The sequence below is a fragment of the Bos indicus genome, chromosome 19, assembly GCF_029378745.1.
Source record: "Bos indicus isolate NIAB-ARS_2022 breed Sahiwal x Tharparkar chromosome 19, NIAB-ARS_B.indTharparkar_mat_pri_1.0, whole genome shotgun sequence".
Taxonomy (NCBI): domain Eukaryota; kingdom Metazoa; phylum Chordata; class Mammalia; order Artiodactyla; family Bovidae; genus Bos; species Bos indicus.
The window spans coordinates 13,317,475-13,343,300 of NC_091778.1; the positions used below are offsets into that span (position 1 = coordinate 13,317,475).

General features: G+C 38.0%; 1 protein-coding gene across 1 annotated transcript in view; it reads right to left on the bottom strand.

Moving 5' to 3' along the window:
- Nucleotides 1-25,826, bottom strand: part of BCAS3 (BCAS3 microtubule associated cell migration factor) — a 586,026-nt gene that overhangs the window by 341,363 nt on the left and 218,837 nt on the right. Inside the window, exon 18 of the mRNA XM_070774269.1 lies at nt 1,549-1,699. Within this exon, the coding sequence (XP_070630370.1) occupies nt 1,549-1,699 (151 nt within the window). The remainder of the gene's footprint in view (nt 1-1,548; nt 1,700-25,826) is intronic.

A 25,826-nucleotide genomic window follows, 5' to 3' on the forward strand; every position in this document is an offset into this window, starting at 1 on the left:
TTAGGAAGAGACTAGATAATAAATAGTTTCTACCCATCTAAGGACACACAGAAAGAATAGCAAGAGAGAGAGTAAAAGACGTGTGATGGAGTTTATCTTTATCATGGAAAGTTTCAAATATATGCAAAAGTAAACTCACTTTCTAAGTGCGTATTAGTCACTCAGTCATAACCAACTCTATGAGTCCCAACGGACCAACTCTATGAGACCCCCTCGAGCCCACCAGGCTTCTCTGTCCATGGAATTCTCCAGGCAAGAATATTGGAGTGGGTAGCCATTCCCTTCTCCAGGGGATCTTCCTAACCCAGGGATCAAACTTGGGTCTCCTGTACTGCAGGTGGATTCTTTACCATCTGAGCCACCAGGGAAGCCCCCAGAAAACTCATTTGCTAATCCTCCCCACAAATAGTTTGAATTAAATTCCAACATCACACAATTTCAGGCACAGAACTTTAGTCACCATCTTAGAAATAAAATTAAAATCATGAGGAACAATTTTGAGTGTTCTTTCACTTATATTCAGGAAAGACAGACCAAAAAAGTTACAATTATATACTGACGTCTGTGAATGAAAAAATACTAAGATTATGATTCAAGATTTAGTCTCATTTTTGTTTGATTCTATATCCCAGAAATGTATCATTATCCAAAGAAAAAAGCCAGCTATCTGTAAATTTAAGTTCGTAACCCCTTTACTATTCGTAGTCACTCTTATTTATTTTAAAATAAAGAAACTAAAAGAGGAAAGGGAAGGAAAAATTCTACTTAAGCTACTACTGAAGGGTTAAAAAGCTGAAATCAAGTTTTAAAAATATAGCCAAATGATTTGTATCACAAGATGTCAGATTTTGGAGCTAGGTTTGCTGTTTCCCAGCTTCTTTTTTTTCCCCCCTTAATATACCACAAACTCAATTTCTACATTCAAAATAGGATCACTTTATAGGAAAACACCACTCCACTAGTCAGAGGGTCAATTTCAGTGTCACAGTGAAATCTGGAGCTCAAAGGCCTGGTCCTTGAGAATGAGTATTTCTTCTTACAAAAGTATCTCATGTCAGCACTTTACCACCTAGCACAACAATGACAACAGATTATTATATGTAAGTGGTACCTCAATATAGATGCTTTTTCAAAGTATCAGAAGCACGGTTGTCATATTAAGTTCTCTCTCCTTAGTCAAAATTCGGGGGCCATTATAAATCCAAATCATGTCCACAAAATCAAGAAAATGAAACTGTACTACTTTCGGACAAAGCCACAAGGCAGGAACTACAAGATTGAGGAGATGGATCTGGTTTTCATTAGCCAATACGAGTTCCCACAACTTGTCGCTGCTTTGTTTTTCTCTATGAGCGTGTGTGTACATGCTTGTGCATGAACGTGTTTGCGCACGTTCTATACTTTGGACTTAATCAGCTGACATTAAGCCTCATGTGGGCTGGGAATAAAGAACATAATCAAAACCACCCAAAGAAAAAGTATGCTTTATTTTTATGTATTTAATCCTCTAAAATAGCTATTTAAAAAGTATCAAGCCTGAGGCCTTACCCTGTTCGTTTGGTGATGGTACCAAGTGTCATTGGCTGCTTGATTTGGGCGAGAGGCATCAACACCATCAGGCTGGGAAGAGGAGAGAGTCGAGGGTTGCCAGGGTTGTTGTTGGCAAAATTATTGTAGGAGTCTTGGCTGTTGAGCTTCCCTATAAAGAGAAAAAAGAAAGAAAAGCATCACCAAGAGAAGTTTCCTTCTCTGACAGGATTTACACTGGCTCCACTAATCTTTTAAGAAAATTATCAAAGGCAGACATGATTCTAAAAGAATCAAGACTCTATGGAAGGGGGGAAAAAAAAAGGACTCTGGTAATACCAAACATGACTTGACTATGAACAGAGACTATAGTCTTTGAGGATGGAGGCTTGGAGGATACAGAATTGGATAGATGTTAAATGGTTATACAAATAATTGGTATAAAACTGAATTTTGTGGTGTTACAAAGAAATATAAGATAGTAAGAGAAAAAAAAATGAAAAGGTCTAAATTAGTCTAAAGGAAGCATGGAACGTTTCCTTAAACAAGCTAGGGAGTCAGAGGGGAAGAATATTCCAGCCATGGCAACCTACAAAGCCTCCAGAGGGCAGAAGAAACATGAGACATAAGGATGTATATCCACAGAGAATACCATGAGAGACACAGGATGAAACTGATCAAAATCAACAAGCAAAAACATTGCCTGCCTCCCAAAATGTACCACTACCCACCATAAAATTAAAAATTATGAATCAACCCTTTATTTTATGACCACGTTAATATAAAAAAATAAAAAGAATAAGAACTATGGCTCACTAACAACCAGGAAAAACAAACTGAAATAAAATCTGATCTGCATAGAGAGACATTACTCTCATCTCACCAATAAGCAAAACTCCTCTTAGGTACTTACCTTTTCTCCCATTCCATGGCTTTGCATTTTCCAGAATGTTCTATAAATGATGTACCACACTGAGTCTTACCCCTTTCACTTGTCAGTAAGCATCTGAGATTCAATCACTCTACATTTTCCTACAGGTATCAATTCCTTCCTTTTTATTTCCGAATATAATCTCATTGTATGGAAGTACTCACAGTTTGTTTATCCAGTCATTGGCAAAAGGACATTTGTTTCCAGCTTTGGTTATTACAAATAAAGCTGCCATAAACATTTCTGCACAAGTTTTTGTATGAATGTAAGCTTTATTACATTCAAAGGAGAAAAGGAAAGATATACCCATTTGAATGCAGAGTTCCAAAGAATAGCAAGGAGAGATAAGAAAGCCTTCCTCAGCGATCAGTGCACAAAGAAATAGAGGGAAACAACAGAATGGGAAAGACTAGAGATCTCTTCAACAAAATAAGAGATACCAAGGGAACATTTCATGCAAAGATGGGCACAATAAAGGACAGAAATGGTATGGACCTAACAGAAGCAGAAGATATTAAGAAGAGGTGGCAAGAATACACACAAGAACTGTACAAAGAAGATCTTCACGACCCAGATAATCACCTAGAGCCAGACATCCCGGAATGTGAAGTCAAGTGGGCCTTAGGAGGCAGCACTAAGAACAAAGCTAGTGGAAGTGATGGAATTCCAGCTATTTCAAATCCTGAAAGATGATGGTGTGAAAGTGCTGCACTCAATATGCCAGCAAATCTGGAAAACTCAGCAGTGGCCACAGGAATGGAAAAGGTCAGTTTTCATTTCAATCCCTAAGAAAGGCAATGCCAAAGAATGCTCAAACTACCGCACAATTGCACTCATCTCACACACTAGTAAAGTAATGCTCAAAATTCTCCAAGCCAGGCTTCAACAATACATGAACTGTGAACTTCCAGATGTTCAAGCTGGTTTTAAAAAAGGCAGAGGAAACAGAGATCAAACTGCCAACATCTGCTAGATCATCAAAGAAGCAAAAGAGTTCCAGAAAAACATCTATTTCTGCTTTATTGACTATGCCAAAGCCTTTTACTGTGTGCATCACAATAAACTGTGGAAAATTCTGAAAGAGATGGGAATACCAGATCACCTGACCTGCCTCTTGAGAAACCTATGTGCAGATCAGGAAGCAACAGTTAGACCTGGACATGGAACAACAGACAGGTTCCAAATAGGAAAAGGAGTACATCAAGGCTGTATATTGTCACCCTACTTATTTAACTTACATGCAGAGTACATCATGAGAAACACTGGGCTGGATGAAGCACAAGCTGGAATCAAGATTGCTGGGAGAAATATCAATAACCTCAGATACGCAGATGACACCACCCTTATGGCAGAAAGTGAAGAAGAACTAAAGAGCCTCTTGACGAAAGTGAAAGAGGAGAGTGAAAAAGTTGGCTTAAAGCTCAACATTCAGAAAACAAAGACCATGGCATCCGGGCTCATCACTTCATGGCAAACAGATGGAGAAACAGTGGAAACAGTGGCAGACTTTATTTTAGGGAGCTCCAAAATCACTGCAGATGGTGACTGCGCCATGAAATAAAAAGACGCTTGGTCCTTGGAAGAAAAGTTATGTCCAATCTAGACAGCATATTAAAAAGCAGAGACATTACTCTACCAACAAAGGTCCATCTAGTCAAGGCTATGGTTTTTCCAGTAGTCACGGATGGATGTGATAGCTGGACTATAAAGAAAGCTAAGCACTGAAGAACTGATGCTTTTGAACTGTGGTGTTGGAGAAGCCTCTTGAGAGTCCCTTAGACTGCAAGGCGATCAAACAAGTCAATACTAAAGGAAATCAGTCCTGAATGTTCATTGGAAGGACTGATGTTGAAGCTGAAACTCCAATCCTTAGGCCACGTGATGCAAAGAGCAGACTCGTTTGAAAAGACCCTGATGCTGGGAAAGATTGAAGGTGAGAGGAGAAGGGGACGACAGAGAATGAAATGACTGGATGGCATCAGTGACTCAATGGACATGAGCCTGAGTAAACTCCAGCAGTTGATGATGGATAGGGAGGCCTGGCGTGCTGCAGTCCATGGGGTTGCAAAGAGTAGGAGACGACTGAACTGAAGTTTTTAAAAATATGTATCTAGGAATGGAGTTGCTGATCATAGTACATGAATGTTTACATGGAGATAATAATTTTATGTTTAAGGTGATGAGAAAATGCAAAACACTTTGACAAAGGAGATGATCCATTCACATTCCCACCAGCAAAATCCGACACTTCCAGTTCTTCTGTATCCACAGTAGAATTTGGTGTTGTCACTCATTTTGATTTCAGCTATTCTGGTCAAATATGCAGCTGCTGCTACTGAGTCGCTTCAGTCATGTCCGACTCTGTGTGACCCCATAGACGGCAGCCCACCAGGCTCCCCCGTCCCTGGGATTCTCCAGGCAAGAACACTGGAGTGGGGTGCCATTTCCTTCTCCAATGCAGGAAAGTGAAAAGTGAAAGTGAAGGCACTCAGTCATGTCTAACTCTTCAAGACCCCATGGACTGCAGCCCACCAGGCTCCTCCGTCCATGGGATTTTCCAGGCAAGAGTACTGGAGTGGGGTGCCATTGCCTTCTCCAGGCCAAATATGGGTGTTGGCCAAATATGGGCTGATCAGGTTGCTGTTGTTTTGGTTCATGAACTTATCTGTCATCCATTTATTTTCTTTGGTAAAATACCTATGTAAAGCTTTTGCCAATTTAAAAAACTGGGTTAATATTTTTGCTGAAATATAATTCACACACCAGAAGATTGATCCTTTTGAAGTATACAGTTCTATGGTATTTGGTATATTCTACAGAATGATGCTAGGATCGCTATCTAATTTCAGAACATTTTCATCACCCAAAAAAGAAAGTCCATACCCTTAGCGGTCACTCTTCTTTTTCCCTACCCATCAGCTTTTGATACAGGAATCTGTCCAGTTTCTGTAGATTTGTCTGTTCTGGATAATTCATATAAATGGAACCATACAGTGTGGCCTTTTGTGAGTGCTTTTTTCAATTATGTTTTCAGTGTTTATCCACATGTTGTACCATGTGTCAACAGTTCATTCCTTTTAATGGCTGAATAATATTGCACTGTATGGATATACCACACTTATACCAGCTGACGAATATTTGGGTTGTTTTAACAGGCTACTATGAATAACGCTTCTATGAACATTAGTACATAGGTATTTATGTGGACTTGGGCTTCCAATTTTCTAGGGTTCATATGACTAGGAGTGGAACAGTTAGGTCTATATTTAACCTTTTGAGGAACTGATAAACTGTGGCTACACCAGTGTATGAGGGCCCCAAATTTTCCACATCCTCAACACCACTTGTTATGGTCTATCATTTTTATTTTATCCATCCTAGTGGGTGTGAAGAGGTATCTCATTGTAGTTTTGATGTGCGTTTTTTAAATATCTTTTTCATGTGCATTTTAGTTAATTTATACACCTTCTTGGAGAAATGTCTATTCAAAACATTTGCCCAAAATTGAGTTGTCATTTTATTGTTCAGTCATAAATAAGAGTTAAGCATATGCTCAGAATGTAAATCCCTTAGCAAAAACATGGTTTATAAATATTTTCTCCCCTTCCTATGTCATCTTTTCACTTTCTTCATGGTATGCTTTGAAACACACAAGTTTTTAACTTTGATGAAGTCTAATTTATCTATATTTTCCTTAGTTGCTTATGCTTTTGTTGTTATACCAAAAAAAAAACACTGCCCAGTCCAAACATACAAAGATTTATAGCTATGTTTTCTGCAAAGAGTTTTATATTTTTAGCTCTAACATTTAGGTCTCTAATTTTGAATTAATTTTTACAAATCATGTGAGGTAGAAGTTCAACTTCACTTCTTTTGAATGCTGAATATCCACTTGTTCCAGCATTACTTATTGAAAAGATATTCTTTCCCAACCCAGAGGACTATCCTGGCACCCCTGCTGAAAATCAAACGCCTATAAAAATGTAAAAAATTCTTTATGGATCTTATTCTCAAATTTTAAAAGTTCTTTATATATTCTGGATATAAACCTTTTATTAGATATGATTTTCAAGTATTTTCTTACCCTGTTCTGACTTGTCTTTTTGTTCTCTTACAGATCTTTTAACAAGTGGAATTTTTTTTAAAATAAATTCCACTTCATGAATTTGTTTTGTACATTCTTATTATAAAAATTCAATCTAAAAACATTTTAATTTTTATATTTTACTCTTACAAAAATATAATGAGACTTCCCTGGAGGCTCAGTGGAAAGAATCTGCCTGCCAATGCAGGACACACAGGTTTGATCCCTGATCTGGGAAGATCACACATACCACAGAGCAATTAAGCCCCGTGTGTCACAACTATTGATCATGCGCTCTGGAGCCCACAGGGCACAACTACTGAAGCCTGCGAAGAAAAGAAGAGGAGGAGGAGAAGCCACTGCAGTGAGAAACCCACGCACTGCAACCAGAGAGTAGCCCCCACTTGCCACAACTAGAGAAAAGCCCGTGCAGCAACAAAGACCCACCACAGCCAAAAATAAACAACTTAAAGAAATATATATATATATTTCTTTATGATTCATAGTATTTATATGATATAGCTAACTTTATTGCAAGGTAGAAAATACGATGTTTTAAAACAATAATGAAATGAAACAAAGGAAAGGAAATGAAACAAAATCTCTGAAGTTTAACTGACATTTACTACAACCTTACAAATACGCATTTCGATTTTTTTTGTTTGTTTCTTTAACCAGCATCCTCAAAATAGTACCGGCAATGTCTATTACTTCAATACTGAGATACTTTAAGTCTGAGGCAAGGCGGGATCCATGATCTCTCATTTTTCCATTCAACTGATATCCTGGCCTAAAGACAAACTGAGTTAAATTTTGTTGAGCTGATATGTTGTACCAATTTGTTCTGCTATCTGAAAATAAAAATAAAATATACATAGTCACCGATAAGAGACGAGAATATCAGAAGGGAACTTACTATACTGCAGAGCAGAGCACCCATTTGGGCATTTATTGTTTCTATGTTATTTGGTGTCACCACCTTGTAAGCCTACTGCTACAACATTCAAATAAGCTACAAATCTCCCAGAGAGAAGAGTATGCAATGTAAAGGCAGACGTCAGGGTAACATTAGTAACGTCCTCTTCAGATACAAGCCACATGGAATCAGAAAATTTAGATCCCTGTGTTTGTTTTTCTGGTTTCTGTAATGCTTTGAAATTCTGCCATATCAGGATGGTTTCTAAAATAGCCATTACATAAATCCTCGCCTAAATACAGACACACAGAACTCACTGAAGATAATACTTTAACTTTCAAAACTCCAAAAACCCTTGTTCCAAGAAACCTTTTCCCAAGAAAGAATAAGTATTGTGAAGTATCTCTGTCACAGCAAATAATTGTTTTCACAGGGACTTAAGATAGGAAAAAACAGTAAAATCAGGTTGAGTTGTTTTTGTTTCTAAGACAGTCAGTGGTCTGTTACAAATTTTTGATGGATCATCATATCCAGCAAAACTTTCTGCTTCTACCTATATTTTGTCCTTATCTGCAAAAATGCCAGCTCACATTTTGATAGAGATTGCACTGACTCTTTGATCCTATATTGATCCTATATTGATCCTATATTGATCAATATAGGAGTGTTGCTATCTTGAGCACATTAAGTCTTTCAAGCCAAGACCATGGGATATCTTCTCACTTACGCAAGTATCCTTTAATTTCTCTGAATACTGTTCGGAGCTGAAATCAGGCCACAACATGAAATATGTCACAAGCTAATGAAATTCAAGGCCTATGTTTAACACACACATTTCACAACAACAGTTAAATATTTGTTGAGTGCCTCAGCCGAAGACCATACGCTGTAAGGACTGCATTCTTTGCTGTTGCAAAGCTTACAGTCTAATATGCATGAAACAGGAATAATTAAGTGCTAATTGCCTAGTACTAAAGATAAGTACACATGGGATCAATTATTTGGAGAAGATATCAGGGAGCACATGGGACATGACCTAGGCTTTGAAAGATGGATAAAATATGGGTAAGAGCAGGAGAGAAGAAATATTCTGAGGATGAAGGATAACATGAAGAGCAGAGATTGTAAAGTGATGCCACAGATGTGAGCAAGAGTACGAAATCTCTTAACTAGAGAGAGAATTATAATGGAAAGCAATGGGAAGAATATATATTTCAGTTTTAGAAGCAATATTTCAATTGAGGTGGAAGTAGCTAAATTTAGGTATCTAAATTCTTCAGCAAGGGAACAGCACAGATTTTGAGAACACTGAACTTAAGAGATACAATGAGAGTTCTAGAAAGTGAAGCTTTTCACTGAGAAGCTGCAAATCCTGTGGTTTCGTTAGGTTAGGTTGACTTAAAATCCTTCACTGCCCCACCAGCTTAAAAACAACCTCAAGGTACACCACACCTATCCTTCTCCGTCTTTTGCAACACCCAAGTATTTATGAGCTTTTATTCTTGGTGTCTGTATTCATGATGGAGCCTCTGAAACCCAGTGCATCTGAAAGAGTAAAGTAAGCTGGGTAGATTTTATGTTCGTAAGAATAGGGGCAGTGTCTGACTTATGTTTTATTATGTGGCAAGTAATTTATTTAAAATGGCTTTAATGAAAGAAAAAAATGTGTTCAACAATGCCAAGGTTCAGAAAGGCATACTCAGAGAGAAAGCTGCTAACTCTGGTAATCTTCTATTGAAGATTACCCTTTCAAAGAGCTTCCTTGGTGGCTCAGTTGGTGAAGAATCCGCCTGCAATGCAGGAGACCTGGGTTTGATTCCTGGGTTGGGAAGAGACCTGGGTTTGATTCCCGGGTTGGGAAGATCCCCTGGTAGAGGGCATGGCAACCCACTCTGCTATTTTTGCCTGCAGAATCCCCACGGACAGAGGAGCCTGGTGGGCCACAGTTCATGAGGCCGCAAAGTTGGACATGACTGAGTGACTAAGCACAGCATGGCAATCTTCAATAGGGGAGCTTCACTAAAGAGGCGAAGAATCTGATTTGTTGTTGTTGTTGGAAAGGGATAAGCAATGGGTATACTAACAGGAAATGATCACGGTAATGGATACAGAACACAGACTTAAGGACTTTGAGGATAAAAAGACATTAACAAGATGAGATAATGCACCAGGCAAAGGACTCATTCAACATTCATTCTTTCAGTTCACACTTTTGGAGCCTTATTGGTATGAGGCCCTATTCTACGCCTGGCTGAACAAATCCCAGGAATCCTAAAATTCATAACATAATAAGATAGAAAGACTTTAAAGAATTTAAAGCGAGCAAGCATGCCACGAGAGACATCCTCAAAATGTCTCAGGAAAAAAAGGAAGGAGATATTTTGATTATTGTTGTTTTAAATGGAAAATATTCAAATTTTGAGTACAAAGGCAGGAACTTGTATCTTCCCGTCTTTAGTTTCCAACTAGAAAATAATGGATGAGAGATGTGTGAGTAATTAATTCAGGAATTAGTAAAATGAGGGAACTCACATAGACAAGAAATCTCATCATCTCACATGTAATGATTTATACATAAAAATATACCAAATTTTAAAATGAAAGTTCACACAAAAATAGTATAATGATCCTTTCTTCCCCTTTCACTTGCTCAAAGTCTTTATTTAAAGATGATTCTATCACCTCCTTGTGTCATGGATTTTCTTGGGAAATGCAGCTAGAATCTAACAAACCTCCAGATTTATCCTCCACAAAAACTGAGGACTCCTCCAGAGTAGGATCAGCATCTTACTAATGGTTGACATCTCAACAGATGTTTGCTGAATGAAGGAAGGAAATATATTTTTTCTCATATCCAGGAAGTACAGGAAAATACAACCCTATGATCTATAGGAAAAAAAATTAATTTTGGAGGGGACCCAAAGTACTTCAGAAGATAGCGAGGGGCTGGAATCTATCGCTTTCACTACTCGCTTTAGCCTCAGGTTGACTCGACCAGGAGCATAGGTTTGGGAACTTTAAGAACAGATCTTCGGCCACTCCCTTACGGTTACATCAGCCAGGATTTTTCATTAAGCCTGAGGCTTCTTACTATAATGAGATTCAGCAGAAGAAACTCATAGTATCCTAAACCTTGGACATGGCTTAAGTGTGTCCCTCCAGCCTATGCTTCAGCTTTCCTTTGGACGGAGAGGGAGAGCAGTGCCCCTTTCTTTATTTCACCTTCTCAGCACACATACAATAGTAACCTTAAAATTCAAAATGTCTGAGGTCAGTGAAGAGTCACTATGTCAATTCTAAATGTCACCTTCACCAACCATTCTCTACTATACTTTACTATATAAGTATAATGAAAACAGTAGAGGTTGTTTAACCGCAGCTTTAGTAGTGGGCGTCACAAAACTTTAAAATACATATAATATTTCACACACCATTCTACTTACAAACCCCAGCTGGGATAAGACCTGTAAGTGACAAATGCCATGAGAGTGGATATTCTCACAGTATTTCTGGCACATCCCAAACAGAGGAAGTCCCAAAAATCTCATGAGAAAATAAGCTCTTCTAAAACTCTCATCCCAGTTTTTTGGGCTTACTCTATATAGATAAACTTCCATAAGCCTTCAGGCTTTCGGGTCTTTAACCAAATCCACCAGAGCTTTGATCCTTTAGAGGTTTACCAGTCCCCAAGATAGACGGCGTTCTCTTGGGGGAGAGAAAAAAATCCAAAGCTCCAATAAAATGGTTTTCTCAAAGCAGGAATTCTACTCGCGAACAGAAAATCATTTAAAAATCAGAGTGTTCAAAACATCCTTTGATGTTTAAAGCAATGATATTCTGTTTTCAGTTGTTTATTTGTTAATGGTTATTATTGTTTTTAACATTACAAAGTCCTAAGCCAGAACAGTTCACATTGGGGTTTAACTACTGACTTTCTGTATTTCCTTGTACAAGTTGGCGTTTTTGAAAAAGGAATTATGAAAACAACCTTGTGGGCTCTTTTCTTCCTCCCGTTCTGCCTTCTGGATGAAGAATACCTGCAAGTACTTTGGGAAAGGACTCTCAGGCTCCTCACGAGTACACAGCACCACTGTCCGTGTGTGAGGTGGACAGGGTGTGATCTCTGTTTACTAAAAAATGCTGCTAACTTCAAAACGCCACCTTATCATGTGTGCGTGGTGCCAAAATATGTTTTCCCACACACTCTACACTGTAAAATCACAGGGGGAAAATGGATGAAGTTGAGGATAAAAGTAAAGACCGAAAATAACAATGGTCTTTGTTGCTGTGCTGGAGCGGCAGCCTGTCAGGTCAGCCTCGCAGAGGTATATTCCCAAACCAGTCATCATTAACGGACTCACTTCCACAGGAAAAAAAAAAGAAAGACAGAGTCTGAAAACTCCGGACAAAAGAAATCCCTGCAGACAAAGTAAAAACAAATTAAAAGACCCATTATAAAACACAGATGCTACAAGGAAAATAAACTTTCCAAGATTTACTGGGCTTTGACAAACTTGAACATTTGTGGAAAAGACATCAGCAACAACTCCCAGGTATGTGGCTGCGAAGCTAGACTCCTTTCTGTTTTATCTTTACCCTCCCTACACAAGCTGCCAGGTTGGTATTCTTAGCTTCTGAACGCAGTGATGTGAGAACATGTGAATGTGGCAAACTGCCAGCCACGAGAAATCTCTAAAGCCGGCAAGAGCTGAAATTATTGACCATCTCAGATTATGTTAAATATTAAAGTTAATACCAGTGTATCTGTGTGTACACATGTATTTCTTCTTAAATGCAAACCAGAAGAGGAAAAATAAGACATACATGCAATTACAGGCTTCCTTCTCATCCTTTAAAAAAATTTCCCTACCCTACCATGCTGTGAACGAAGAGCAGTTAAAATAACATTATGCAATCAGGGGATCAGAGCTGTAGATGAGAAAGTACCTTAAAACAGTATCACATCAGTGAGAAAGAGAAAACTTCTTGTTTCAGGTTTCTAGAGGCACAAGCTACAGATTATTGCTAATGACGGTCCGAGGAAGATTCTAGGAACAGAAGGTATAAGAAACTAAGAACTACAATGGAAACAAGTGGACCAAACGGAGAGGGGGGAGGATAAAGCAGCATTGTCTTTTGTTGTCATTAGGGATGCAGGGATAAATATAAAAATGGCAGAGATTCACGTGGAAAAAAGCAAAAGGACACTAGGCAGAGTGGATGATGCCCTAGGGGAGGGCACAGCTTTAGGAGGTCTGCATTATCCCCTCACTTTTCGACCCTTACCAGGGATACACTCTTATCTCCTTTAGGCACTCCATTTTTCTGAAACTTTACAACAGAAACATATACAAGATGAGACTCCGACAAGAGTTTCAAATTCTGTTCTCATCACCCATTCACAGGACCCACTCTTGTTCTGGGATACAAGCCTTCCAATCAGCGTCCTTGGTCCCCTAATATTTGAAACTCTCATGCTATGCAACTGGAGTAATGAGGCATACTGAGAACCAGTGAGTGTGTGTGTGACAGGCTGCCAATCCTGGAAGACAATTCTACAGGAAGAACTCTATTACCGAACATCCCATGACTGTCCTCCTTCCAACAGCGTCCTTGCTCTAAGACCTTATGGAGATAAATGGTTCACACTCAACATCACATCTTTCCAAAATAAAAACTGGCAGTAAGTTCATATGGGGCTTATTTTTTGGTGCTTTGGCTTTCCACAGAAGACCAAAACGTCCAGTCTGCTTTTAATATCCCGCTGTGGAATCGACAGGGATAAGAATGCAAAATATACCAATGAGTTTAACCAAGTTAACTCTGTAGTTGAAAAGCTCCTAACTTCTTGACTCTGTCAAAGGGAGTACAATGGTAGCTTGTTTTGAAACAATCACTGGAAATCTAGGCTTTGAAAAGTTAAAAACACTACTGAGCTCTGGCTTGCCATCTAATTTAACATTAAAGCTTTCTCAGCTAAACACTCGATAATTATTTAATCAAAACCAAATAAAGTCCTTTCCGAATATATAAAAAGTATCCTGTGCAAATGGGAATTTCCTGACTGTGGGCTGCTTGGGGTTGACATGAGAGTGTCTATTTCTCTTTTTCTTTCTTTTTTTTTTTTTCCCCTTTCCTAGATGAGAATGACAAGCTTCCCAGCTGCAGTTCCAGGACTTTCACCTCCTTTTTGACCTTTTCTCAGGCGTATTCCAGTATAATCTGTAATCTACTCAAGTAGGAAGAGGAAACAGCAGCGCCCTGGTGAGAAACAGCGCCTTCTGACCCACATACCAAACTGGGCGGAAGCAATGCTTGTTCACAGGAGCCAAGGCGAGCAGAACACACACAATTAGGAGAAAATGAATAATGCATCCATATTTTTAAAAAGACTGTTAACAGAACAAGCAAACAGCTTTGGTGACAAAGTGCAAGATAGGAAGTGTTCAAGGCCAATTCTGATTAGGTACTGACTTGCTCTCCCTGTAACCTTTTTGGAGAGTAAATAGGTGGGGAAGCAAAGATACTGTAAAAACGTTTATGCATTTCAAGCAAAAACACTTGTTGCTTTTTCAAGTACACAGCACAAGAGACACAACTACAGGTACTTTGGGGAGGGGCAGCAGGGTAGAAAAACAGGAGAATACCCCACAAAACTGACTTGAAAACAAGAATCCAATTTTTTTTTGCAAGATGGTGATTGAGGTTTTTAATGATACTGTCATCACTCTTCCCATCACGTACAAAGGAGCTGCATGGAACTTCCCACTAGTGCTTGTTAAATGTCAGGAGAATTAAAATTTCATATTCTGGAGAATTAAAACTGCACTAATTATTAAAGTTATCAAGGTATAAATTTATAAATAATCAAATATACAATTCGCTAGGTGGTTTCCTTTTCCATCTGAATACTTTTTCATCAGTTAATTATTACCTTAATGTGTTCACCACTGTTTCATGTAAATGTGTTTTTCTTTCCTTAAATCTAAAACTCAATCAATTTAGAAAATGTATATGTAAAAACTAAAGTCAAAAGGAGCTGCTGCTAAAACTATATGTAGAACAAGATCAGTCTACACTACTCTTAAAAGATACTAAAGCTGTCTGAGAACAAGGAGCCTTGGAATGTGAAAATAAGCCTAGAAAGGGAGATGAGATCAAGAGTTAGAAACAACATTCATAAAAATACAAATGTGGGGAAATAGAAATATTTCCAGAAATTTTCAGAGATAAAATGTGTATGGGGACAGGCAATTAAACACATTGTGTGAACGTGTTTTGTCTACATTTCCTTTCCACTCTGTTTCTGGCACGATCTGTTCCCAGGGCCAACTCAAATTTACAAAATGAATTTTTAAAATCTTTCCCCATAATTGGGAAGTTCATTACCTTAGTTTATTATTCTTACAGCATTCTAAGATTTGAGATGAAGAACATTTGTAAGAGCTGGTTCTCTTAATATTTTAGAAGTTTCAGCAATTATTAATTCATTTTAAACATTAGGACTGTAGTTTACCACTCTTTCAACAATGAAAAATCAAAACAGTAAACGGACTATACTTAACACTACAGGGAACAAAGCACACTCTTTGTATAAGAAGGATAAAAGAAAAAGATCTTGGGACTTTTGCTTTCAGATTCATATTATTCCTAAATCTAACAAATTTAAGCAACCTCAAAATTTCCCAGTCTTCTGAAGTGAGCTTAAGCAGTTTTGGGAGTAAGCGCTTAGAAGTGAAGACTCTTAATAAACTTAGTGAAAAAAATCCCCAGAACTAAAAACCCCATAATCTGACATCACTTAAACCAAATTTGGGATTAAATGAGTTCTCCAAAGTATAAATAAATCCTCATTGAAATGCTTTTTAAAAATATACTACGCCCATATCTCTCATACTTAAATATCTTGCAATGAATTCTGTATCATGTCAACAGAGCAAACAGAAGCACTTAACTGAAAAAGGAAAAAGCTTATAGAAACTTACCGGCATCATTCAGTAAATAAATGCTATTATTTAAACTGAACATATAAGATGTGGAAGAATGGGAATTGGCACTGAAATAAAAACAAACACTGTAACAAGATAAAATACTGAATAAATTGCCAGATTTAAGGTGTAATGTTCTTAGACTCGGAGGACTCGAAGTAATTAAAACATTTGCAGAACTGGTCTTTTTCCAGTACGTTAAACACCGTATACTGAAGGAAAAACTAAATCTTAAAATCCAAGTATTTTCTGCTGAATAACAACTATCATAGTACACTGGAAGCAACTTTCCTAATAATAAAAAAGACATAATTCAAAATAGCAGTAACAAAGATGCTCCCCCAACCTCCTTCTCGCTCCCTTACCCCCACTCCATAGAAGCCTTCCTTCTTTTAACTCATGACCATTAAGGATATTTTCTGGCTCTACTTCAGCATCATGACTCAGGTCATGAGAAGTGTCAAAGATGCATTTCCTTCAGATGGGAAAAAGCAACAGATTTTAACAACCATACAAAGATGGGAGTACTGTGCAAAAGAGCCAAATCAGCATTTTTGACAGAAGGGAAGATAAAACCTTTTATACTCACATATATTTTACTTCCAGCTTAAAAACACTTAAATAGCATTCTATCTAAAATATGCTTACATGTTCTGCTCAAGAAGAAAACAGGAAACCCATACTCAATTTAGCTGCCTAAATTATCAACAATGTGTGAGAGAGAACTGTTCACCCATCAAAAAAGAAAAAGAAAGTCAAAGTATACCCTACGGACATTAATAAATAGTTCAAGTCTTTGTCTTCTAAATGTGTTTCTCCAAAAGCAAAAACCATGAATTCACCTGTTTACATTAAAAACTACTTTTGATAGAAAGTCCTTGAGGGAGAAAATCACAAAGAAGAGTGATGCCTGACCCTACCTGGGACCTGAGGATGAAGGCTCTGCACACTCCTTGTGACTCTGCTGCCTTAGCAGAGACACTTTTTCTTAATCGGCTGGATTACTGCCAGGAAAGCATATTCAATTAACAGCACTGTCGCTTTACATTTTCTTTCATCCATGATTTTATCAAAGTGTACATGTTTTAATCCACTCCAAATTAGACAGGAGTGAAATATTATTGAACATTTGTTAACTCCTGACTAGGAAAGGTTCTCAGCACTGAAAAGGGAATGCCTGTCTCGTCTGAAGCTGCCAACAGCAGCAATGCCCACACTAACTCCACTCTATCCATTTGGAAACAGCTTCACTCCTGTGCTTCATTCTAGCTTCAATATTCTCACCTGCAAAAACACATCATCCAATGTTAATAACTCTTTCAATGAACCTTAAATCCCCTTCCTTTTCTCATCCTTCTCCAAATTCTCAATGTCATTTTATGCTAAGAACCATTATAGTTTCTATTTCTCAACAGAAACCATTATGGTTTCTATTTCTGTGTAACCCTGGCACAGCACTGACCCAATCGCTGTACCCTTCTGCAGTTTGCAAACTTCAAGCCAGTAGTCAGGTTTTTACTTCCTGCTCAGATTCTTAAGTTCAAGACTGCTCATGGCTGCTACTCCCAAGTCTCATAATTTCCAAATCTGTTTACTTGGGTCACTCCTGCAGACACTGGTCAGTGAGTATCAGAATTTTCCTACTTAATTATCTTCCTAACTGGAAAACTAAGGCTAAGCTTACCTGCAAATTGATAAGCCAAATCCTCTTATAAGCAGCAAAGAAATGGATCAAAAATTATAACTACCTTTTAAAGAGATAAACAATTTTACATCTATAGAATAAGAAAAGAGTGAGATAATAAAGAAACATTCACAGAAAAGATATTAAAAGCATATTTCAGAAATTTAAAAAACTGTAGAAATAAAAAAAAGAACATACTGTAGAAATTAAAATGCAATAAGCAGGTTAGGAGATAAAGTTGGGGATATTCTTTTAAAGTAAAGCAAAAAGACAAAGAGATAGAAAATGGAAAAGGAAGTTAGGGGTTCAGTGTAGGAGATCCATTATCCAACTGACATGATTTTGAGAAAGGGGCAAAAAAAAAAAAAAAAAAAACCAGCAAGAAATAAATTATCAAGAATTGAAGCCTCTGAGTGGGAGCAGTGGGTGCAGGAGAGTGCAATTTTGCATTATAAAATTGTGATATCACTGTATGTACTGCTTTGGTACAAAAATTTTATTGAATAGGTAAACAAAAATAAAACTCCACATGTCAGCAGAAAAGCATCGGGCCTAATGATGCCTCAGTAGTTGAGTGTAATCACTGCTCCCATAAAGTACAGAGACAGACCCTTGAGTAGCAATATATAGAGAAACAAAGAAAGGAACTGTTAGAACACACAGACACCACTCCCTCCAATGATTAACTAAAACATTTGCCTTCATTCAACTCCCTAAATTCATTCATAGGAGCTAGGTACCTGGATAAGATACTAAAACTAGATAATCAATGACAGCAGTTTATTTCAAAAATTCAATTCTGTAATAAGACTTTGAGGAATAAATCATAGAAAACGTAATAAAAAGGAAGCTAAGTTATTACAAAATCTTAGACGGCTTCAGTATCCATAGAACACCAGGTTCATGCCAGGGCGGCCATGACTGCAATCATGGGAAAGTTTAGAAAAGATCGCCCTCTAGAGGCGTGTCTCATTAACCATTTTAAAACAAAACGTGAAACCTGCAGTCCATGGCGTGCCAAAGTTAAAATACAGAGAAAACACAAAATATTTCATAAAGAGTAAAGAGCAAAATAAAAAGTACCAATTTTGCTTCAAGTGATAACTACTTTAGCCAGAATTTATTTTACGGAATAAAATTAAAAAGAGAGAAAAATATGCCATATTACAAATGATATAGACAAAAGATAAAATAGTCAAATAGACTGGTTTTTATTGTATTACACTTAATATAAAGTAAAATTTAGAGATAAGAGTTTTTGAAATATATTCCATAGGTGGTTTTATTTTTCTCAAAACTATCTTATCTTAAACTTCCTCTCAATTTTGCTATGAACCTATAACTGCTCTATAAAATAATCCATTAAAAAATCAAGCTCTCTTTATTTAGTAGATGGTTTCTTCAACTAGGGCTTCTGAAATAGAAGCACTTTGTTTTCAGGACAGTATTTATTATAAGGCCTCTCTTTTCAATCTACTTTCCCTAAAGAACTCGTCTGCCCTCTCAGAAATAAGAGGGAGCGACATGAAAATATTTTAAGTATGCATAGTTTTTGTGCATAGAAATGTCAAGACAAAGATTATCAACTAACTTACGAGGAAAAAAAAAACTCACTAGGAAAACTAATAGACTTAAAAAAAGAAATTAGAAACTTCACCAGAACTACAAGAAAGTACACGCAACCAGTTAAAAAAAAAAGTACTAAACTATGATAGCCTAAAAGAAGATTTTTATCCATTTAACATGTATACACTATATGTATACTCTGTGTCATATGAGGCATAAAATTTAAAGCAGAGCTACAGTGCACATGATTGATTTTTCTTGGCAAAAATTAAAACATACAAATGGAAACTTCAATCCACAAGTAAACAGTGATGTGGAAAGAGAAGTCAAGAAACATCACATTATTACTGATTGTCCTCAGGACGTGAAACTATATAAGGCTGAAACGTGTGGTTGCTTTGTATTTACAATTGTGATGTGGTCTGCATCAAGAAAACTACCGATCAACAAAAGTAAGTAAGTACAATAAACCACTGAATGAAGGCCATAAACAGAGTTTCCAACAGAAACAAAGAATGCCTCGTGTAGATGCCAGGAAGAAAAGTGATGCTGCCAGTCACTGAGAAGCACTTTATTAAAATAGGGAGACTTCGGTCCAAGCAATTGGAGGCCTCATCTACAGGACTCAAGAGTCTTATCAACTAATTCCGTTTCAAAGCAGCAGAATCTGGAATTCAGATGCCTGAAGCTATGATTCCCTTGAGGACTTGTGACTTAATGGGAAGGAGACACCTCTGAGAACCACAGAAGTGAATCCAAAACCTCTCTGTTGATGCAACGGAAAAAAAAAAAAAAAAACAGGAAAAAACCAAATTTTTTGAAAGCCCTATCATATAGTAACCACCATATTCTTGAACCTAAACTGGAAAACTAATTTGCAAAATGAAGAAATGCAAAGGCCAGAGAATGGATGGATTAATTTATTCAACAATATTTCCTAATGTATGGTATCACATACATAAAGAAAGCTGAGCACCAAAGAATTGATGCTTTCGAACTGTGGTGCTAGAGAAGACTCTTGAGAGTCCCTTGGACAGCAAGAAGATCAAACCAGTCAATACTAAAGGAAATCAACCCTAAATATTCATTGGAAGGACTGATGCTGAAGTTGAAGCTCCAATACTTTGGCCACCTGATGTGAAGAACACTGGAAAAGATCCTGACACTGGGAAAGATTAAGGGCAGGAGCAGAAGGGGGCGACAGAGGATGAGATGGTTGGATGCCATCACTGACTCAATGGACACGAATTTAAGCAAACTCCAGGAGATAGTGAAGGACAGGGAAGCCTGGCATGCTACAGTCCATGGGGTCAAAAAGACTCAGACACATTAAGAAACAACGTCAGAAATCAACTTATCAATTTTGAGTCTAATAATGCTACAAGATCCTATACATAATAAGGTCACAATTATATTTCAGTCACTTATTATTGGATGATTTCTTCATTTACTCTCTTTTCTGCATATAAGGTACTATACAAAAATATGAATAGTGAATAGGTCCTATATACCTCATCAGTAATAAACAAATTTAATAATGAAACTAATCACAGCAGCTAATCTTTTCCTAAGTTATTTCATATGTGCCAGACACCATTCAAAGTGCTTTGATCCTCACAGTAACTCTCTAAGGGAGGTAATTTTATTATCCCCATTTTACTGATAGAGAATTAAGGCACAGGTAGAGCAAGTACTGTGTTTAAATTAAAGGAGTCAGAAAGTCACCCAGCTTCCACCACAGGAAGTCCGACTGCAGGTCCTCCAACTGACTCCAGAAGGAAGTCACAGTTAATAATGGAGATCATCAAAAATAATAGGTAGAAAGCAGTAAGCAATAAATCCAGATAAAGAACTTACAGAAGAAACAAATACTGGAGTTAGGCACTTTAGGTTAAGAGGGAGAAAGCACACTGTGAGCTGAGCTGAGCTGCCAAGATGCATTCAACATTTACCTGAAGAAATAAGCAGAAAGCAATTCAGGTGCAGAAACAAGGTGCCGACTGAAGCTGAAAAGCAAAAGCAAGTAATTAAATTTGCTTGAAGCATAAATAATAGTGGCAGAAAGGGTTTCTTCATTCAGCAAAAACTTCCTAACTGGTAAAGGGAATGCCTCATCTCCCAGAAGACTACTTGCCTGTCTCCTTGAAGCTCCCAACACCTGCAACCACACTCACTTCCTATTTCTATGAGAAAACAGAAGCAGTCTTCTCTTTGCCCTCTAGTGTGAGTGCACGCGTGCTCAGTCAGGTCCGACTCTCTGTGGACCCCACGGACTGCAGCCCACCAGACTCCCCCATCCACGGAATTTTCCAGGCAAGAACACCGCAGTGGGCTGCCATTTCCTACTCCAGCTTTGCCCTCTAACTTCTCCCCATTTTCCATCAATGCTCATTGAAAAGCCTGTCAATACTGGCCTCCAATTTCTCTCTTCCCATCCTTAATAAAATCCACCCCTATCGGGCCCCCATGGCTTCACCAAAATTGCCCTTATCAAAGCCACATGTCCTCTCTTGACTAAATGCAATGGTATTCTATCTTTTTCTCAGTCCTTATCTTAATTGTCCTATTGGCAGAATTTAACACATTAATCACTCCCTCTCTTTTCTCAGAAGAAAAAAAAAATGTCTTCATTTGGGCTCTAGATTTCTCATGTGTGGCTTTCTTTCTATGCCACCTACTACTTAAAGTTGGAGGGCCCTAGGGCTCAGACCTGGGACATCTCCATCTTTTCATATTCATTCATTTACTAGGTGATCTCCTTCTGCTTTGGCTTTCTTTATCTATGCCTTCTCAACATTTATTCCCAGCCTGTTCCTTCCCACTGAACTCCAGATTCATAAAACCAACTATCTACCTAGCATCACTAGGTCAAGATCCCTCTTAAACTAAACATGTCCAAAACTTCTGACCCTGTCTTTATCCCCAAACCTGCTTCACCCCCGTGATCCTCATTTCCTGTGATAGTAGTCCCACCCTTCCAGGTGCTCAGGCCAAAAGCCTTACTGATCACCCTGACTTCTCTCTTTCCTCGCCTGGATTTCTGCGATACCCTCTTCATTCGTCTCAAAAGGGTTCTAATCTTACCAGACGGCAGGCGGTGCATTTTCAGTACACATCTCCATTCTGCAGTCTTGCCATGTCACTCAAAACCCTCCACAGCTTCCCCATTTCATTCTGAGTAAAAGTCAAAGGCTGACATGACCTGGCTGCACTTTCTCTCTGACCGCATCTTCTACTCTGCAGCTTGCATGATGTTTCTCGGCCACATGGGTCTCCTTGCCTCTCCAGGGACACTCCAGACACATTCCCAGCTCAGGGGTTTTCCACTGGCTGTTTCTTCTGCCTGGAACACGTTCTGCAGGTATCTGCATGACTTCCTCCCACACTTCCATCACAACGCTATTCAAATGTCATCTTCTCAGTAAGACCTGCCGGAAGCATCCTAATTTCAAACTGCAGTCCTCTCCAGTACACCCTATTTCCCTTCCTTTACTTTGTTCCATAGCACATAAAACTACCTATTTATCCATCCATCCACCTACCATCTATCCTATGTATCATACACATCACTCCACTAGAAAGTCAGTTCCATGGAAACAGAGATGTTTTCCTCTTTTATTCACTGCTGTATCCTTAGAGCTCAGGAACATAGTAACATTAATGAAACGTTCTTGAATAAAATGAAAGAATCTTACAGATGTTAAAATGAAAAGCAACATTACCATGAATGAAAAGTTCTTCATTCTGACAAGTAATGAATTGTTTTTATTAGAAAACCTTGATAGATGTTTGAAAACTTTCATTTGAAGACTTAGAATCTACATTTTACCAAATACTAAGTGAGGCACCAAGGTACAAATATGAATAAGAAAAAGATCCTCTCTTCATAGAGGTTAATTCACTGGGAGACACAGGCATGCCAATGAACAAATAACATTAAAATATAATAAAATTATGTTCACAGAGTCAATACCAAGCCTGATAAAGAAGACACAACATCAAGAGATGTTTAAAAGAGGTTTAAGAGATGAAGTGACAGTGTTAGCTAGATCAGAATGAAGTAGGGTTTTAGTAAACATTCAGGGAATAAAAATTATATCGAGAAGAGTACATCAAGAAATGAATATACGTGGCCTTTTAGGGAAGGGTACGGAGATGTAGGTGTGGTGGGACAAGAAGCTGGGAGGAAGATAGAACCTTCCATAACATCCCAAAAGCATGGTGCAACACTGAAACACTGAAAGTAGGAAAGTGGAAGAGTGTATTTACGGTTAACAAAGAAAATGCTTCCAACAGTTAAAAAAAAGGGCAAGAGGCTCCTGAAACAGATGAGGTAAGAAATGATGATAAGAGGTTCTTAATCATTTCTGTCGTGGACTACTTCAACAGTCCAGAAAAGTCTGTGGTTCCTTTCTCAGAATAATACTTACAAATGCGTGGGATACAATACACAGAATTACAAAAGAAAACTGTATTATTATATTGAAGTAAAGCTAGCAATTAATTTTAAAAATTAAGTTCTGCTATAGTAACACATGTAAATAAATATTAAAAGCAGTAATATTACCTAATAATATATAAAAATTTTCAAGCAATGATGAGCATAAACCATATTTCAAAATACATCAACAATTCAAAACACTTCAAAATATATTTTTTGTATATGATACAAAAGCATCTGTGTTTTTATTGGTGACAGTGTTACAAGAACTGCTATTACTGGCATGTGTTGTCTATATTCATAGTAAAAGAAAACATTTAACTTTGGGTACGGGATCATAAACCTAAAGTTGAGATATTTTCCTATCCATGTTCATGGATCTTAAGAATGCCTTACAAAGACTAAGGTCCAGGCGACAAGATTAGAAATGAAAGAGATATTTAGAGAGAGTTATGTTTCAAATAAATAAACATCCTCTGTTCAGTAAAAAATGGCAAATAGATAAAATAATCCTAACTTAAACTGGATTGCCTCCAGAAAGTAAAAAGGAAATATCCCTATATCAACTGTTATTTAACAGTTTCCTTTACTTTGCTAAAAAGAGCACAGACAAACAACGGTAATACCGCCAAAGCATGATTCATTTTCAAGATGAATCCCTCCCCGTTCAAAAGTTTACATTGTTTTTGACTAGCATCAGATTGTTTATCCACACAAACTGTAAATACATCATTTTTAGAACTAACCAACAACAATGCCCACTTTGTTTTGACATGTACCGTACAAAAAGAACATAAAGAAAAATGACCAGCACTCGAATGTCCGCACTTTAAAAATGAGAAAAAATGACAGAGTAAGCAGGTGAAATTCCAACTTCATAAAACTTCAGCACACATTATGAGGAGGAAAATGTCCCCAGAATTCCTTGTTTTCAAAGGGGAATTTAAGAACAGCTGTGTCGCCCAATAACCCATAATCTCCTCTCTGAGATGTCTTCTGTTAACTTTATGCAAAAATATTAAGAAAGTTGTGAAAGCAATAATGCTGAGAGAAAATAATATATTTTGACAGAGAATTTAAGTATTACTCTTCAAAGGTCTAATCTTTTACAGATGACAAATCCTTAACTGGTTGGCACTTCGCACTCTTCAGCAAAAATACACAGAAAGGTACTTGCTCAGCACTCAACTATGTGCTTTTTCCCCTTAGACAAGAGCAGAGATGACCTCAATTTTCGGTGCATCTTATGCCTAAAGTCTAACACAGAACCTGGTATATGTACCTTATTAGAGAAGGAAGAGTGGGAAGAAAAGAGGAGCTCAGAAGAACGCTCTCTGAAAAGGCACACACGGAAAGACTATACACTCTCCCTATTTTTCTACTAATACATCTGGTTCTCTGGTCAACCTAGCCACCCAGTGTGCACACTGAACCTCTCTCCATGAAGTTTACAGTAAAAGTGAAGTTAAGAAAAATATGCAACACAAAAAGCAAACCCCTTGAAGAACCTATGTTGTTCAATGTTCAGTCGCTAAGTTGTGTCTGACTATGTGACTCCATGGACTGTAGCATACCTGGCTTCCCTGTCCCTCACTATCTCCTGGAGTTTGCTCAGACTCATGTCCACTGAGTCGATGATGCCATCCAACCATCTCATCCTTTGTTGCCCTCTTCTCCTGCCTTCCATCTGTCCCAGCATCAGGGTCTTTTCCAGTGAGTCGGCTCTTCACATCAGGTGGCCAAAGTGCTGAAGCTTCAGCTTCACCATCAGTCCTTCCAATGAATATTCAGGGTTGATTTCCTTTAGGATTGACTGGTTTGATTTCCTTGCTGTCCAATGGACTCTCAGAAGTCTTCTCCAGTACCACAGTTTGAAAGCATTAGTTTTTTGGCTCTCAGTCTATACCACCTCCTAATTACAGAACAAAGTTGTATTGTTGTTGTTTAGTAGCTAAAGTTATGTCCAGCTCTTTTGTGACTCCATGGACTGTAGCCCACCAGACTCCTCTATCCATGGGATTTCCCAGGCAAGAATACTGGAGTGGGTTGCTATTTCCTTCTCCAGGGGATCTTCCTGCCTCAGGATCAAACCCACATCTCCTGTATTGGCAGACTTTACTACTAAGCCAACAGGGAACCCAATGTGACAAAAGTTACACAAAAAATGTAAGGAATCATTTCTGAAGTAAAATGTCCTGCAAATAGCTGAAAAAATGAATAAATATCTCAAAGCTTTCTAAACCTTTTAAACATGCTAAATACTTTTTTTAATGACTGTTTTTTAAAACATGCTAAATACTTTTTTAATGACTGTTTTCACCCAAGACTTACTGTAAAAGATTTTCATGGACCACTGCTGCTGCTAAGTCGCGTCAGTCGTGTCCGACTCTGTGTGACCCCATAGACGGCAGCCCACCAGGCTCCCCTGTCCCTGGGATTCTCCAGGCAAGAATATTGGAGTGGGTTGCCATTTCCTTCTCCAATGCATGAAAGTGAAGTCGCTCAGTCATGTCCGACTCTTAGCAACCGCATGGACTGTAGCCGACCAGGCTCCTCCGTCCATGGGATTTCCCAGGCAAGAGTACTGGAGTGGGGTGCCAGTGCCTTCTCCCTCATGGACCACTAGTTAAATATAAATGAATCACAACTGTTCTTATAAAAAATAATAGAACCAAAGCACAGAACATCA